This window comes from Hippopotamus amphibius, chromosome 6, assembly GCF_030028045.1.
Source record: "Hippopotamus amphibius kiboko isolate mHipAmp2 chromosome 6, mHipAmp2.hap2, whole genome shotgun sequence".
Lineage (NCBI taxonomy): Eukaryota > Metazoa > Chordata > Mammalia > Artiodactyla > Hippopotamidae > Hippopotamus > Hippopotamus amphibius.
The window spans coordinates 158,745,654-158,760,021 of record NC_080191.1 but is presented as its reverse complement, the minus strand read 5'-3'; the positions used below and the strand labels follow the sequence as shown (position 1 = coordinate 158,760,021).

Genomic DNA, 14,368 nt, shown 5'->3' with positions numbered 1-14,368 from the left:
GCACTGGGGCAGCCACAGCGGGCAAGCAGCCAGGGCCAACATGGTATTACAGCTCTGGTAGCCTGGTGGTGGTGGTGGTGGAGGAAACAGGGGCTCTAAAGGCAAGAACTGGGCCCTGCCACTCACTTGAGCAGAACTTCAGTTTCCTTAGCTATAAAATGAGGAAAGTCATATTAGTGCCGTTGGGTTGTTATAAGGATTAAAATACATTAACTCCTGTAAATTTCCTAGGATATAGCAGGAGTTTAATAAAAGACAGTTACTTCTGTTTAATGGAGAGCTGCAGAAGCAACGAAAATACTTCATGATCCACTACTAGATGCATGACCAATAGATGCCGGGTGAGGTCAGGCCAATTTGAGATTTCCTAGGGCAATCTGGTGTTGACCTACACTGATTGGTCTTCTGAGAGAGAATACCCTGGGGATGGAGTTTCTGGAGACCATTTCTTCTCTGTCTCCAGAGGCATATCTAAAACAATAGACATTTTAGGGGGAAGGGGAATGTTAATATTTGCCATGACATTGTTTTCCCCTGAGCAGGGAAGAATACAAAGACAGATGACATGCAGTGGTGATAGAAAAGAGAATGCCAGAGCTAAGTAGGCTTTCCAGGGTTCCCAAGGGACTAGGTGGGGGCACGTCATGGGGTCTCAGACTCCTGGGAGGAAGGAGGAGGAGGATTTAGAATGTCCCCTGCCCATCCCATCGTTGACAACTTGGGATATAGAAGCACCAGTAGTACAAATGTAATAACCAGAATTCAGAGACTTCCTGCTCACGGATATGAGGGGGGAGGTGGACCAAAATAGCCACACGGCACTAATAGCAGACTCTAGAAGCCATTCCTTTTCACTGGAGCCCCTTCCTACACACCCTTCTAAGTAATTTCTAACCTTGTGATGATTACAGAAAGAAGAAGAATAGAAGCTACTGGCGTTTGTAGTAACAGGATGAGAAAGTGCGAGACTTCCTGTTATGTGTGTGTGACAGCTGGTGATAAGTGGAGGGCCCTGCACAGGAAATCCGCTCAGCTTCTGCAATGTGACCTGCCTGAAACTTGGGCGCTCCTTCAGTCTGGATGTTGATGGCAGGACAAAGGGGCACCTGGACCATGGACGACGTGGTAGAGAAGAGTTTGGAAGGGCCCCTGGCACCTTCTACAGATGAGCCCTCCCAGAAGAGGGGAGACCTGGTAGAAATCTTAAATGGTGATAAAGTAAAATTTGACGATACGGGACTCTCCTTAATTCTGCAGAATGGCCTGGAGACCCTCCGAGTGGAAAACGCTCTGACAGACGTCATCTTGTGTGTGGACATTCAGGAATTCTCCTGCCACCGCGTGGTGCTTGCCGCGGCCAGCAACTATTTCAGGTCAGCACGCCTAGGACCAGAGTCAAATTGGGTGCAGGTCATAGGGAACTCTATATTGATGTGAGCCCAATCTAACTAGTTGGCTGTTGCATGTACGGTTTGTGTATTTACTTATGTTTGTCTATTCAAAATTCAAAAAAGGAAGCTATTAAACCTTAGAGTTTAGAATTTAAGTCATATTAAAAGAGAGCTTGCATCATTTATAAGCAATGTTTATACATTATGGTGAGCCTTAATGTGTATATGTCTTTGTTCCAGAGGGTGGAAAATTACTGAAGTTATGGGGATTTTCCCCCCACCACCTGACTAGTATGTTGGAAACATAATGCTGTCTTTGTTCACCAATAGACATAGAGAAAAGGACGTGGCCACTCTTTTAAAGTTATCCAGTGACTTGCTGAAAATTAGGGGCTTCTGCTTATGTGCAGGGAGTGGGTGCAAAGGGAAAGCAGTTACAAAGATGTTTTAGAAGAGAGAAGCCACTAGTTACAATAAACTCAGAGAGCTGGGTTCCTTCCCACTCTGCCCCTTCCTGAGCCTGGGACTTGAGGCCAATTACTTAATGCTCTGAGTTTCTGTTTTGTGATCCGTAAGATGGGGACAGTGGTGCTTACCTCTCAGGATTATTATGATAACTAAATATGAGAGGAAAAAGAGTCTCACATAGTGCCTAGCATCTTGTAGATGCTCAGTATATCTCTGTTGAAATTCTTTACCTCGTTCTTCTTAGTTCAGCTAGGAACCGTATATTGAGCAAATGCTTGGGGGTAGGAATCAGGAGAGAGGAGAATCAGGAACCCAGTGAATTCCGGCTGGATCCAGAGTTCTCCAGATCGATGTAGACATGGTGGGAACCAGTCCCCAAGGGAAGTATGGATGCAAATGGTATTCGGGGAACTTGAAAAAGAAATACCCTTGTATTTCTTAACAAGATTCTTCCTAACTCTTGGTTCTGACTGAGGAAATTAAAAATTATTTACCTATGTAAATATCATAGATGGTATTTTACTTTTTCATTTTTTGAGACACTTAGGAGAAAGTCTTTGGACTTCAAAGAGCAAGGGAAACAGGCTGTTGTGGGACTGATTAGGTCCTGTATGTAGACGAGGCAAAGGGATATCTGGGTTTGTAGGAAGTAGGGCCTGCTGTGTGCCAGACAGACAGTTATCTGATTTTATTTTTGCAACAGCATGGTGAAGGTGGCTTATATGCCCTTTTACAGCTGAGGAAATAGAAACCCAACATTACATAGCTAGTCATTGCTGGAGCAAGGATTGGGCACGTTCTAGAAATTTTTGTTTTTATTGCAGTACAAACTGCCCCTAAACTGGAGGCTTTACTCCACAAGAAGTATATAACAGGTAAAGTGTAGGCACGGCCATAAAGCTGGGCTGACACAGATAAACACATCACTCACTTCACCAGTATCGATCACATGATTTCATATTGATCACAACCCCTCTCAGAAATGAATGAGAGTCAATTTAGCTCATGTGCTGAGCACTCACTTTCAGGTTTACGCTTTTTGTTTTGAGTCACTAGAATACTGCTATTATAAAATACATGCCCCGATTAGCAATTTCATTAGCCACTCAACCTGGCTACGAAACAGGACGGCTGGCTGTGTGTTCTTGAATACATCACTGGTTTCTCCAGTCCTGGGGTTTCTCAGTCTAAACAGAAGGTGTTTGGGCTCAGGTTCTTCCACCCCTGCTGATGTACGATCCTTAGGGAAAGTGTGTCCCAGATTCAGAGGCAGAAATCGGGGCAACGAGAAGCTGGAGGCGGCCATACGGTACCTGTGTCTGCCTGTGGGTGATGAGTCTCCTCCCAAACTGCCTGGTCATGAAGGGAAATTCCTTCCATTCTTTTTTGATTCTTCTCTTGGTATTTCCAAGGTGACTGTTCTCCTCTAATGAACAGAGTCCTGGAGACAGGATTCTTTTCCCGGTACTACTATTAAAGATAACTTCTGTAGTTGAACACTTATTGTGGGTCAGGCCCTGTGCCACCTGTGTCACATGCACTGTCCCACTTAATCCTCATGACAACGCCCCTGAGTTGGGGAATTGTCTCCCCTTTTCCAGGTGAGGAACCAAAGCTCGGAGGGTCTCAGTTAACACAGTGCCCAAGTGCGATTTGGACCTGGGACTGCCATTAAGTCTGACATTGCCTCACCCCTGTCTTGCTTTGTTCCTAAGATTTTGAAAGGGGTTGGTAGCCAAGTTCCTCTTATGTTTAGACTTCGAAAGGGCAGAGAGCCTATTCTGTCTGAGAAGCTTCTGACCTCGCCTTCTGTGCTCTGGAGGGCCTGAAGCGGTTGTAAAATTGTGTAGGGGTTTTTTTCTTTATTCACTGAGAACATAAATATTGTCCACTTAAGTAACTGAACTATAGTTTATTTAACCAATCCTCTATTGAAAGACATTTGGATTGTTTCTAAGTTTTTGCCATTATAAACAATGTTATCATGAATAATCTTATATGTCATTTCACATGCATTCTGGAGTGTCTGGGGGTGCATTTCTAGAAGAGGGTTTGCTGAGTCAGAGAGAAATGCATCTGTAGTTTTAGTCGATATTGTCAGATTCTTCTTCTTTAAAATTAATTAATTAATTAATTAATTGGCTGCATTGGGTCTTCGTTGCTGCGCCCAGTCTTTCTCTAGTTGTGGCAAGCGGGGACTACTCTTCATTGTGGTATGCGGGCTTCTCAGTGTGGTAGCTTCTCTTGTTGAGGAGCATGGGCTTTAGCCGCGTGCAGGCCTCAGTAGTTGTGGCACACGGACTTAACTGCTCCTTAGCTGCGGCATACGGGGTCTTCCCGGACCAGGGACCAAAGCCGTGTCCCCTACATTGGCAGGCGGATTCTTAACCACTGCACGACCAGGGAAGTCCCGCTAGATTCTTCTTAATAGAGGTTCAATAATTTTGCCCTCCCCACAGCCTTACCAAAAGAGGATGGCGTCTAATTTTGGGTTTTTTTCCCCCAATCTGATAGATGAGGAACAGTATCTCAGGTTAGTTTTAATTTGTATTTCTCTTATTTTTGATAAAGTCAAACATCATTTCATATGTTTAAGGGTCATCTGCAGTTCTTTTTCTATGAACTATCATTTCATAGCCTTTTGAACTTTCATTTACACCTTTTTAAATCAAAATTTATTTTTATCAAAGTACTGTGTGCAAATAGTTAACAAAGAGTCAAATAGTATTTAAAGGCTAATAATGAAAACCCAAAATTCCTCCACCCTTCAGTCTTGGTCACTAGACCCCACCATTTTCAATATCTAGCTGTTTCTGTTTCTTCTGGTATTATATTTATATTTCTACAAAATACTCTTATACTGCTCTTCCTTCATTTCTCAATGTTAGACATCATTTATTAATTTTCTAATATGTCTGGTAAGGATTTAGCACTTATACCCAACTCCCTTACCATATGCTTCCCTTTCCTATAATCTCTCAATATAATGTTATCTTTGATACATTTGTATTGAGTTTACATTATGTCTATGAAAACGTTGTTTCCTGTTGAGACAAATTGTGTGTTATGATTACATTTTCTTTCTTGTAAACCTTCTTGTCTTTCCTGAAGTTAATAACGCACTCTTTTTTCCATTTGCTTAGTTTTCAGGGTATCTTTTGCTTACAGCCTCTCCACAGTGATCTTTCATGTGGTCCAGTGCATCAGAGATCTACCAGTTCTATCCCCCCAGCATCTTTATCATGTCCATTATCCTATACAGGTTTTCTGAACCTGCTGCCCAGCTATTGTCTAGCTGCATATGTAACCACCGTGGCTGTAAGTAGGAAATATATTAGTAACTCAGACAATGTAGTTCCCTTTGGGGGCCTATTTAAAAGTCTGGAGTGGAATGAAGAAGCTGGGAAAACACGTAGAATTGAGGCTGAGAAAAGGGTGAGGGAGAATAAAGCTTAGCAAAATCAAGGGAGGCACAGATTTAACATTTATAAAAATGTTTTAAAAAATTTTATAAGACTACTAGTGTGTTTTATAAGGCTGCTACAAAGCTGCCATTTGTGTTTTGCTTCGAACAGGTCCCCAAATCCAAGTTATTGGAGGGGTTGTGCATCCTGCATACTGGGCCCCATTTCCCAAATGATCTCCATTTAAGCCAGTGTCCATTTGCGGGGGAGCAACTCACTGCAGAATATGGCAAACTCTTGAGAGTAACCATATCGTAATTCCCAGGGTTGGCAGAGGGAGGGAAATAGTGATGATGTAGGGAGGGGTCATCAGGCTCCTCTTAGTCCTGCTTGATGACTGGCTCTTCCTACATGACTATATAAGCTTCCAGGCTGAGGCTGTCAACAGCAAGTTCCTTTATTGCTGCTGGTGCCTGAAATCCCTGCCTGGACTTGGCCCCTGCTTTGTACCTCAGCACCTCAGTCTCTGGGTCTGGTCCCCTGAAGCTATGATAAGGGGACTTTAACCACTAGCAGCAAAAATCAAGCACAAGGCCAGAATGGGAAGGGTATTGTGGGCACAATGTATTAATAATTACTCTATATTAACCAATTTCTAGATGGCAGAAAGGGGGGCAAGAGGCTACTCTTAACCTCTGTTTAGATGTATCCTTTGTGTTTTCTCCATAATGATGTAACATATCTAGAAAGGAACCAGTAAGTGCAGGTGATAGAATAAACACGGATGAGTTACAGCCATCTGGGTCTGGATTGAATATCTGGCTAATGGCAAAAACATTTAGGATTGCTACCGCCACTGCGGGTTCTGCTGATGAACTCAAATGGACTGATGATTGTACTTCTAGCATTGGGTTTTGTATTTTATAATTTTAACATTGTCCTTTTGGCAGTACCAACATGGTGGTTAATATTTCAGTACTATAGATCTATAATCTCTTATCCACAATTTCAAAATCCCCAAAGTGCTGAAAATGGAAAAGTTTTTCACAATTTATTTGATGGCAAATCCAACTGGTACCCCACTCATTTGGTGGAAGGACATCTTCTGAACTGAGAGGAGGCTACTTAGAGTCTTAGGGCAACTTTTCATATATTCACTGCTGATGTGCTAGTGTGTTGGATTAAGGAGTGCTGGAGGTGCTAGAGAGTATTCATGATATGGTAATAGCCAAACAATTCTGAATGCCAAAGCACATCTGGCTGCAAGATTTTAGAGTAAGGGGTTATGGGACTTTCTGATAAAGTTAATTTTCATTTTGGTATTGTTCTACCTTTTTTCATCTGCATATTTTAATATACTTGTAAACATAGTTTATATATAATTTGCATCTTGCTTTGCACCCTTTTTTCTTATAATTTTTCCCCTATAGTGAGTGCTCCATAGTTTTCATAACTACTGTTTATTTACTTATTTAGCTATCATTTTAAACGGATGTATAATATGAAAATCATTCATTGTGAATTTAGGTTGCTTCCAAAATTTTGTTTTTATGAAGTATGTGGTCGTAAACACCTTTTTATTAAGTACTTTTCACAGTTTGGAATATGGAAAGGCTAACATTTTTTGAGCATTTATTGCATGCCAGGAACTTTGTTGAATCCTTTTTCATTTCATTTTATTCTCACAATATTGACCATTAAATAACAACAAGTAGATAGCATTGTCTCTATTTCACCTCCAGGGAATTCATTTTGATAGGGAGAATGGTTTTCCTATTGGGATCCAAACTGAAAACAGACCTCTCCACTGGGCAGAAATAAGGCTGTTAAGATATTTCTTGTGTAAGACCATTAACTCCCCCTCCCCAGCATGCCCTAGTGTGGTCCGTGTAAGCTGCAAATGAGAAGATGTAAAAATTATTGCCTCTGGTGCATATACACACATGCACAGGCAGAATACAGTAGGAACGTTCACCCAATTTGTGTCTGGGGTGGGGGTTGGGGGCTGAGCTGACAGATGCTGGTAGCAAAGACCCAGCATGCCTTAGGGAACTGGTCTAGGTCAAAGGGTAAAGTAAGAAATAAGGAGGCAAGTCAAGGTGTAAGGTGAAGAGACAGTATGCTTTGAAAGTATAGGGCCTCAAGAACCTATGGGACATCACTTGGGCTGGAACAAATAACTGTTGATATAGTGGAAAGAACACTTATCTTAAAGTTCTGTCACTGGGATTTGAATTGAGATCCTACCACTTCTTGTCTGTATAAATGTTGAAGAAATCGTTTGGTTTCTCTGAGGCTCAGCAACGTTATCAAAAGCACCGTGAGGCTAATGCTTTGTGTCTACCTATCCTGGTGAGTTATTGCGAAATACACATAAGGAAATGGATTCATTTATAAACTTATTTGCCTAAACATTTTGTGCATGGTAATAAGTCAGATTTCTTAGTTCCAAGGCACAGAAATCAACTGGCTCTTTTGAGAAGGGGATTTATGTAGGTAACTCACAGTATCCTCCAGAAGCTTGGAGTATCAAACTCAAAAAACAGACAGGAGCAAGGGAGGCCAGGCAGTGGTCAGGACCACAACCTAAAGCCACCTAGAACCGGTCGGGGGAGGACTCCCCTGCTGCTGCAGGATCTTGGAGGCTGATGCTAGCACAGCTGTGGCCCCAGGCACTGCTGCCAATGCTGCCTCAGGAAACTGGAGGCTGCTGCTGCTTCTGCTGCCTCAACCAGAACAGGTTTTCCTCTGCTCCTGCCTCTGCATCAGCAGATTCCAGTTCATAGCCTGGGGTTGGTTTATCTGATTGGTCAAGTCCGGATCATACATTTTAGGGTGTTAGCTGGGACAAGCTGGGAAAGTGAGCATTGGGCTTTTACAGCTTCTGGATAGGGAACTGGCTTCTGCCACACACTACATCTCATTCAGAGGGAGATTTGCCACGGGAGGGTTTCAGAGGCTGGGCAAATAAAAAATGCCAAGGGTCCATTTTATGCAACTGCTGTGTGACAGGCCTGCATTAGATGCAGAATAGAACTTAAAGTAATATGAGCTAAACAAGTATTAGGGAATTCTACTGCTCTTGTCAGATAGGAATCAGAGATACAGATTCTGAGATACTAGAAGACAAAAGGACAATTATTTGCACTTTCATTCATCCTCTCCCTCCAAATTTACACTCCATTTACACCCTGGGCATACCTGTGAGAGTATGTGGCATGAAGGCATCATTCATCATATATTACTGGAATCAGGTTGAAAGTGTGAGCTACCACTGCAGTAGCTGGCATTCAGCAGACACCCTGTAAATGTTTGACATGAATAAAACTTGATATTCTTCCTGCAGTTTCTGTCACTGATTAAGTGGTATCCTAGTCAGAGCAGGAAATCCTCAAAGAGCCGGGAGGCCATTGCACAACTTTAGAAAAGGGAAGGATGATAAAGTGTGGTCATCATATGAAAAATTAGAAGGAACAATTACAAAATCCAAAATGCTTCAGAATGTTGTGGATTCAACAGGTCACTCCTGTGACCATCTGGACACAGATGTGCTATGCCTATATGGTGACTCCTACAGACCTTTCCTAGGATTGGAAGATGCTGGGCAGGGGTTGCTGCCTCAGGGCAGAAGTGCAATCAGGTCTTTTGAATTTTCAATAAAATGTCATCTCTGTCATCTCCTGCCTAGTGTCTAGGGCATATGGATCTTCTTTCAATCAAGAACGGAAAAAATATTCTTCTCCAGTTTAGAATAATGTTCCATGTAGCATTCAACTAAAACACAACAGAGAAATACTTTCATCATTTGCATTTCAAGTTCTGAACTTTATCCCTGCATCAAGTACATGGATATGTAACTGTCCCTCTATGAAAATTCCTTTACAGAACTAAATTCTAATATAGTAAACACCAAACAGTCCCTGAGAAGAGATGGCCAGATGCAGAACATCTGTGTTGTTGGTAAAACTGCCTTCGAGCTCACCATCCATCTTGTTTGTTGCTCAATGTTCCTACATTCGTAAGCATTCTTTTGGTTGAGAAGGATAGGAACTCAAAGCTGAACCAGCTTAGGCAAAAGAGGAAGGTATTTGGCCACATAACCAAAGCATAGGAAGGGCCGGGATATCGCAGAGCCCAGGAAGAAGAGGAATCAAGGCCTTGAATGCAGTCAGGGAGATTTCTTCCCACCCTCACTGCTTCTCTCTCAGGTGGGATTACTCAGGTGCACTGCTGCCTCATGATAGGGAATTTGCCTGTTGGCAGCTCTGAGACTCACTTCTCCCAGCTTTTGTTTCAGGGAGAAACTGAGAGGCTAGCTTCAGTTTGAAAGTCCCCAGGAAAGACTTTTTGGCTCAGCTCCATTCAATTACCCAATCCTAAACCAATCACTGTCAGGAACATGGGGCACAACAGTCAGCCCAGTTTAGCTCAGGAGTCCACTGGTGGATGAAGAGGTGAGTATGTGTGTGTGACAGAGAGAGAGATGTCTGTAAAAGGTGAGAGCACCTACTTGAACCACAGGATTTGAGTGGGACCTGGGTGGGGAGAAGAACATTTTCCAGAAAGGAGAGGGGCACATTGGGCAAAAGGAAAAATAAATTTCCACTAAAGAAGGATAACAGATCCTGGCTTACTTTTTAATTAGCCAACTTGTTATACTTCTGTGTTTGCTTTGGCTGTCAGGAAGCTCAGTGCATTTGCTTTCCTTAGCCTAGGTTTCTGTGATATATTTTCCTCCTAATTTAATTCCTTAGTTCTTATCTTCTTAATTTTTGTTGTTAATGTTGTTACTGTATTTTAAAATACCTGTGCTTTTTTACTATAAACCATCTCAAGTTCTTTTGGAGAGGCCATTTCTGTATAAAGATAAAACCCCTTTGCTATGAAAGAATACCATTTAGCCAACCTGTATGTCCTCTGCCAGCTGTAAGGATTCTTTTATTCTTTTAGTACATGTAACTTTTGCGGAAAGCTCCAAGGCCGCAATAATTGCAGGAGTGCTGACACTGTTATGACTTTAAAACACAATCAGGGACTTCCCTGGTGGTTCAGTGGTTAACACTCCATGCTTCCACTGCAGGGGGTATGAGTTCCATCCTGGTCGAGGAACTAACATCCCGCATGCCACGTGGCCAAAAAACAAAAAAACCCCCACACAATCAAACCAAAAGTTGCATCATAGCCTTTTTCTGAGGAGACATTCAGGGATCTATAAAAATTAACCATCAGCAGCTTTGCATATAATGATCCAGGTCTAGGGTCAAGTAAGAGCTGACTGGCATTCAAGAGATCACATGTTATGTAGAGCAAGCTCAGGCTTGCAGGGGGCTGGGTGTCAAGGGCATTTTGGTGTTGGGGGAATTAGGGAGGGGCAGATGCCTGGTGAATAATTTCAAGAAGGTGAGGTTGGTGGACACAGCACACAAAAGAAACAGGACGGAGAGAATGGAGATCAGGAAATTTAGGAAATTTCTCAAATGACTGGCAGTATCTTTAAAGCTCAGAATAGCAGACGGGTTGGCAGACGACGTCTGTCTCCTTTACAGATGACCCCAAAGAAGGAGAGTGGTGGAGAATTCTTAGTAATTACTGTGAAAAGCTGCACTCCTCGCACACTTCTTCGTGTACCACTAGTGATGTGTAAGCCTTTAATTAAGGAACACCGGATCATGTAACCTCTCTTAAGGTACAAATATCTGGGGGGCAGGAGCACAAAATATTAAGGTTTCAGTACTGTGGTGTTGCATGGGTTTAGTGAAATTCCACCCACTTATCCGTTCATGTATTCATTCATTTGACACAAATTTATCAAGCGCCTAATCTATGCCAGGCGTTCAATGTACAAAGATGAATGAGTTATGGGTCTCACTTCGAAATCACGAGTCAGAAGAGAGAGACAGGTAAAGCAGTGTTTCGGTACAGGGTGATAAGGGATATGATGGAGCTCTGTTTATGGAAGGGCATGAAATTGTTACCAACACTTTAGAGTTGTGCCCCAACAAGGGTCCTCCTGCCTGGTATTGCTCGCGCCCATAGAAGGAGACTGAGTTTGGTTCTGAAGCAAAGGAAAGGTGTGTTCTTTGATCCGAGAATGGAGAAGTGCTAGCTCTCTACAGCACGCACTCCCCCGCCAGACCGTGGGTGGGGCTGCTTTACAAGGTTCTTCCCTGAGGGGAGGGGCGGGGCGGAGTTCTCGCGAGGCTGGTGGCAGCCCTTGATTGCAGCGTGGGGCACCGTGTCTCTGCCCAGGGCCCGCCGCCATCTTGAATTGCTGCGCTGAGCACAGCACTTCTGCTTGCAGTCTGGGAGGTGAGGTGTCCAGTCCCACGCTTCTGCACTGGGAACGCTAATCCGACGAGTTAGGTGCAAAGCCTCTGCACACAGCCCTCTACAGGCAGACTAAGCACGAAAGAAGCGGTTAGACATTATCTTACCACCCAGATTCCATCTTATTTTTCCCTGGGGATCCCAGCGGGCTTTGCCGGCGACAAAATCAGACTGGAGAAAAAGCAGTCAGCGAAGGCTTCCTGGAAGAAGTGATATCTGAGCAGAGCTTTAAAGCATGAGTAGGCATTGGCCCCAGGGGACCAAGTGAAGGGGAGAAAGGGAGCAGCGTTCCAGGCCAAAGAAAACACATCTGGGAAAGTATCATTCGGTGTAAGCATGGGGAGAACCTATGGTAGAAGAGTAAAGCTGAAGTAAAAAATATGTGGGCCCATAAGGCTGAGAGAGATGGGCAGGATAGGGTAGCATGAAAGGTTTGTTGGTTTAGGACTGAGGGTTTGAAATGCACCGTATAGGACATGGGAAGCCAGAGAAGAGTTTTTAATCAGGGAAGTGATCCAATAGCTCTGTTAAAATAACGCTTTGGGCTGTGATGTGGAGGCCTTGATAACCTAGGGAGACCCTCAGGTGATTGCAGAAATTACAGGTAGAGGAAATGAGGTCGGAGTTAAGGCTGAGGAAGTGGGGATGGGGAGACAGTCTCAAGGGACATTCTGAGTCCTCTTTGAGGGCTCTCACGGCAGCCAGACAACGTAGAGCCAGACAGCAAGGAGCGGGGTGGCGTTGGCTGGTGAGAAGAGGAGGAAGAAAGTGGGGCTGGAAGTGGGGCTGGAAGACAAGCCATACTTCTCTGAGCTTCAAGATAGGAAAGAGAAAGAGAAGGCAGTGTGACTTTATCAATCCTTCACCTACCCATGCCACCCCGTTGTAGAGCAGAGCCCAGAAACAGAATGAGTAATTTCAGTGTAACTGAAGCTCCGAACTTGTGTTTTTTTCTTTCTCTTTCTTCCTTCCTTTCTTTCTTTTTCTTTCTTTCTCTCTTTCTCTCTTTCTTTCTTTCTTTCTTTCTTTCTTTCTTTCTTTCTTTCTTTCTTTCTTTCTTTCTTTCTTTCTTCTTTTTCTTCCTTCCTTCCTTCCTTCCTTCCTTTCCTTCTCTCTCTCTTTCTCTCTTTTTCTTTCTTTCTTTCTTTCTTTCTTTCTTTCTTTCTTTCTTTCTTTCTTTCTTTCTTTCTCTTTCTTTCTTTCTTTCTTTTCTTTCTTTCTTTCTTTCTTTCTTTTTCTTTCTTAACACTTTGACGAGACACACAACACAGCTATTAAAGTCTGTTCCCCTTTCTTATCCAAATCTCTGATCACTGCTACCTTTTAGGATACCTTTGTATGAATTTTTAAAAAGTTCTGTCTGGGCAGACCAGTTAGAAATATGTGCTCCTTTCCCTGGGGACTGTTGCTATCTCCATCAGGGCTCAAGGCTTTGCAAGTGCAGCTGGATATCAACCCCAACTCTGGCCCCAACTGGGCAGCCCTGAAGGTAGCCCAGCCTGAAGTAACTCCTCCTTTGCCTCTTGCTTCAAAACTCCTCTCCATCCCCAGCTGGAAGATCTCCTGTAGTCCTCCCACATGCCTCTGGATTCTGTATTGTAAAAGCCCAAAGAACAGGCCTGACAGTCCAGATTCCTCTGTGGCAGCTGGTGGTGGGAGAAGTCTGGAACTCATATGTGATCAACTTTGTCCTGTCACAGTAGGGAGAAGTTTTAGGACTGGGGAAGCCTCCACATTTGAATACCTTGAGGTGAGGATTGGGACCAGTTCTCATGATTTTAAGTGGTCAGAGCCAGGAAGTTCTCAGAAAAATCTCTAAGCAAAGGCTAATCCTTGATTTCTGGAAAATGACATGGAAGCCATAAGGAAACCAGCATGGGGTCCTGAGGGGCTGAGATTGGAAAACATTTGGAAAAAGAGGGTGATAAGTAGCCACCAGGGCGATAGCCTATTCAGGATGTGGCCGTGGACAGTAAGCACAAATGCTGACTTTGCTCCCAGCCCAAGGGAAGTGAGAATCAGAGAAGAGGGTGGTGAGGGAAGTGGTGTTTCATTAGAGGAAGCCAGGTTTCACCTTTGGGCAAGAAAGTGGAAGATGCGCAAAAGTAAATGAAGGTGAAGAACAACCACCATGTTTTGTAATGTAAAATCTCAGGTAGGAGGGCTTAGGATAAACACCATGGACCTGGAGTTCTGATTTGGAGAATCACTAGAAAATATAGTTCTGCACACACATACTTTGCTGCAACCAATCAGTCTTGGAGGTCATTGTTATTTATTCCCATGGCAGTTAGAGGGTAAATGTGGGTTTGGAGACAAGGGTAGTCCACTTGGCCTACAGGATCAAGTACAGGACTGAGCTGTATGTGTAGCTTACTTTTCATCCATCTATCCATCCAACAAATATTGAGTGCCTACTATGGGCCAGTAAATAAGAATTGAGAGAGAAATAAAATCCAACCCTTGCCTTTAAGATCCTTATGAATCTAACAGAGGGAAAAGACACATTAAAAATAGGCCCTATAGAGTGTGCATGGAGAGCCCTGTCTGCAGCCGAAAGTTATTCACATAAACAGAGGCCTGTGTTGGAAACTGCTAGCTATTGATACACTATGGGATGGGGAAGTGGGTGCACAGATGAGATTCTGAAGGGCCTTGAATAGCAATGTTGAGAGCACGTGAACATTTCCTTTCCTGGGCACTTTTTGTACAGTCTCCTTTAACATTTGGTCCTGTTTGTTATTCAGGATTTCTCTTGTCCAGTTGTGTCAGTCAGGA

The 14,368-nt window shown here is 43.4% G+C and overlaps 1 protein-coding gene across 1 annotated transcript in view; it reads left to right on the top strand.

The window, feature by feature from the left end:
* The first annotated feature begins 1,080 nt into the window (after positions 1 to 1,080).
* KLHL6 (kelch like family member 6) overlaps positions 1,081 to 14,368 on the top strand; it is a 57,670-nt gene continuing 44,382 nt past the window's right edge. The window contains exon 1 of the mRNA XM_057737652.1: positions 1,081 to 1,373. Coding sequence (XP_057593635.1) covers positions 1,081 to 1,373 — 293 coding nt within the window. The remainder of the gene's footprint in view (positions 1,374 to 14,368) is intronic.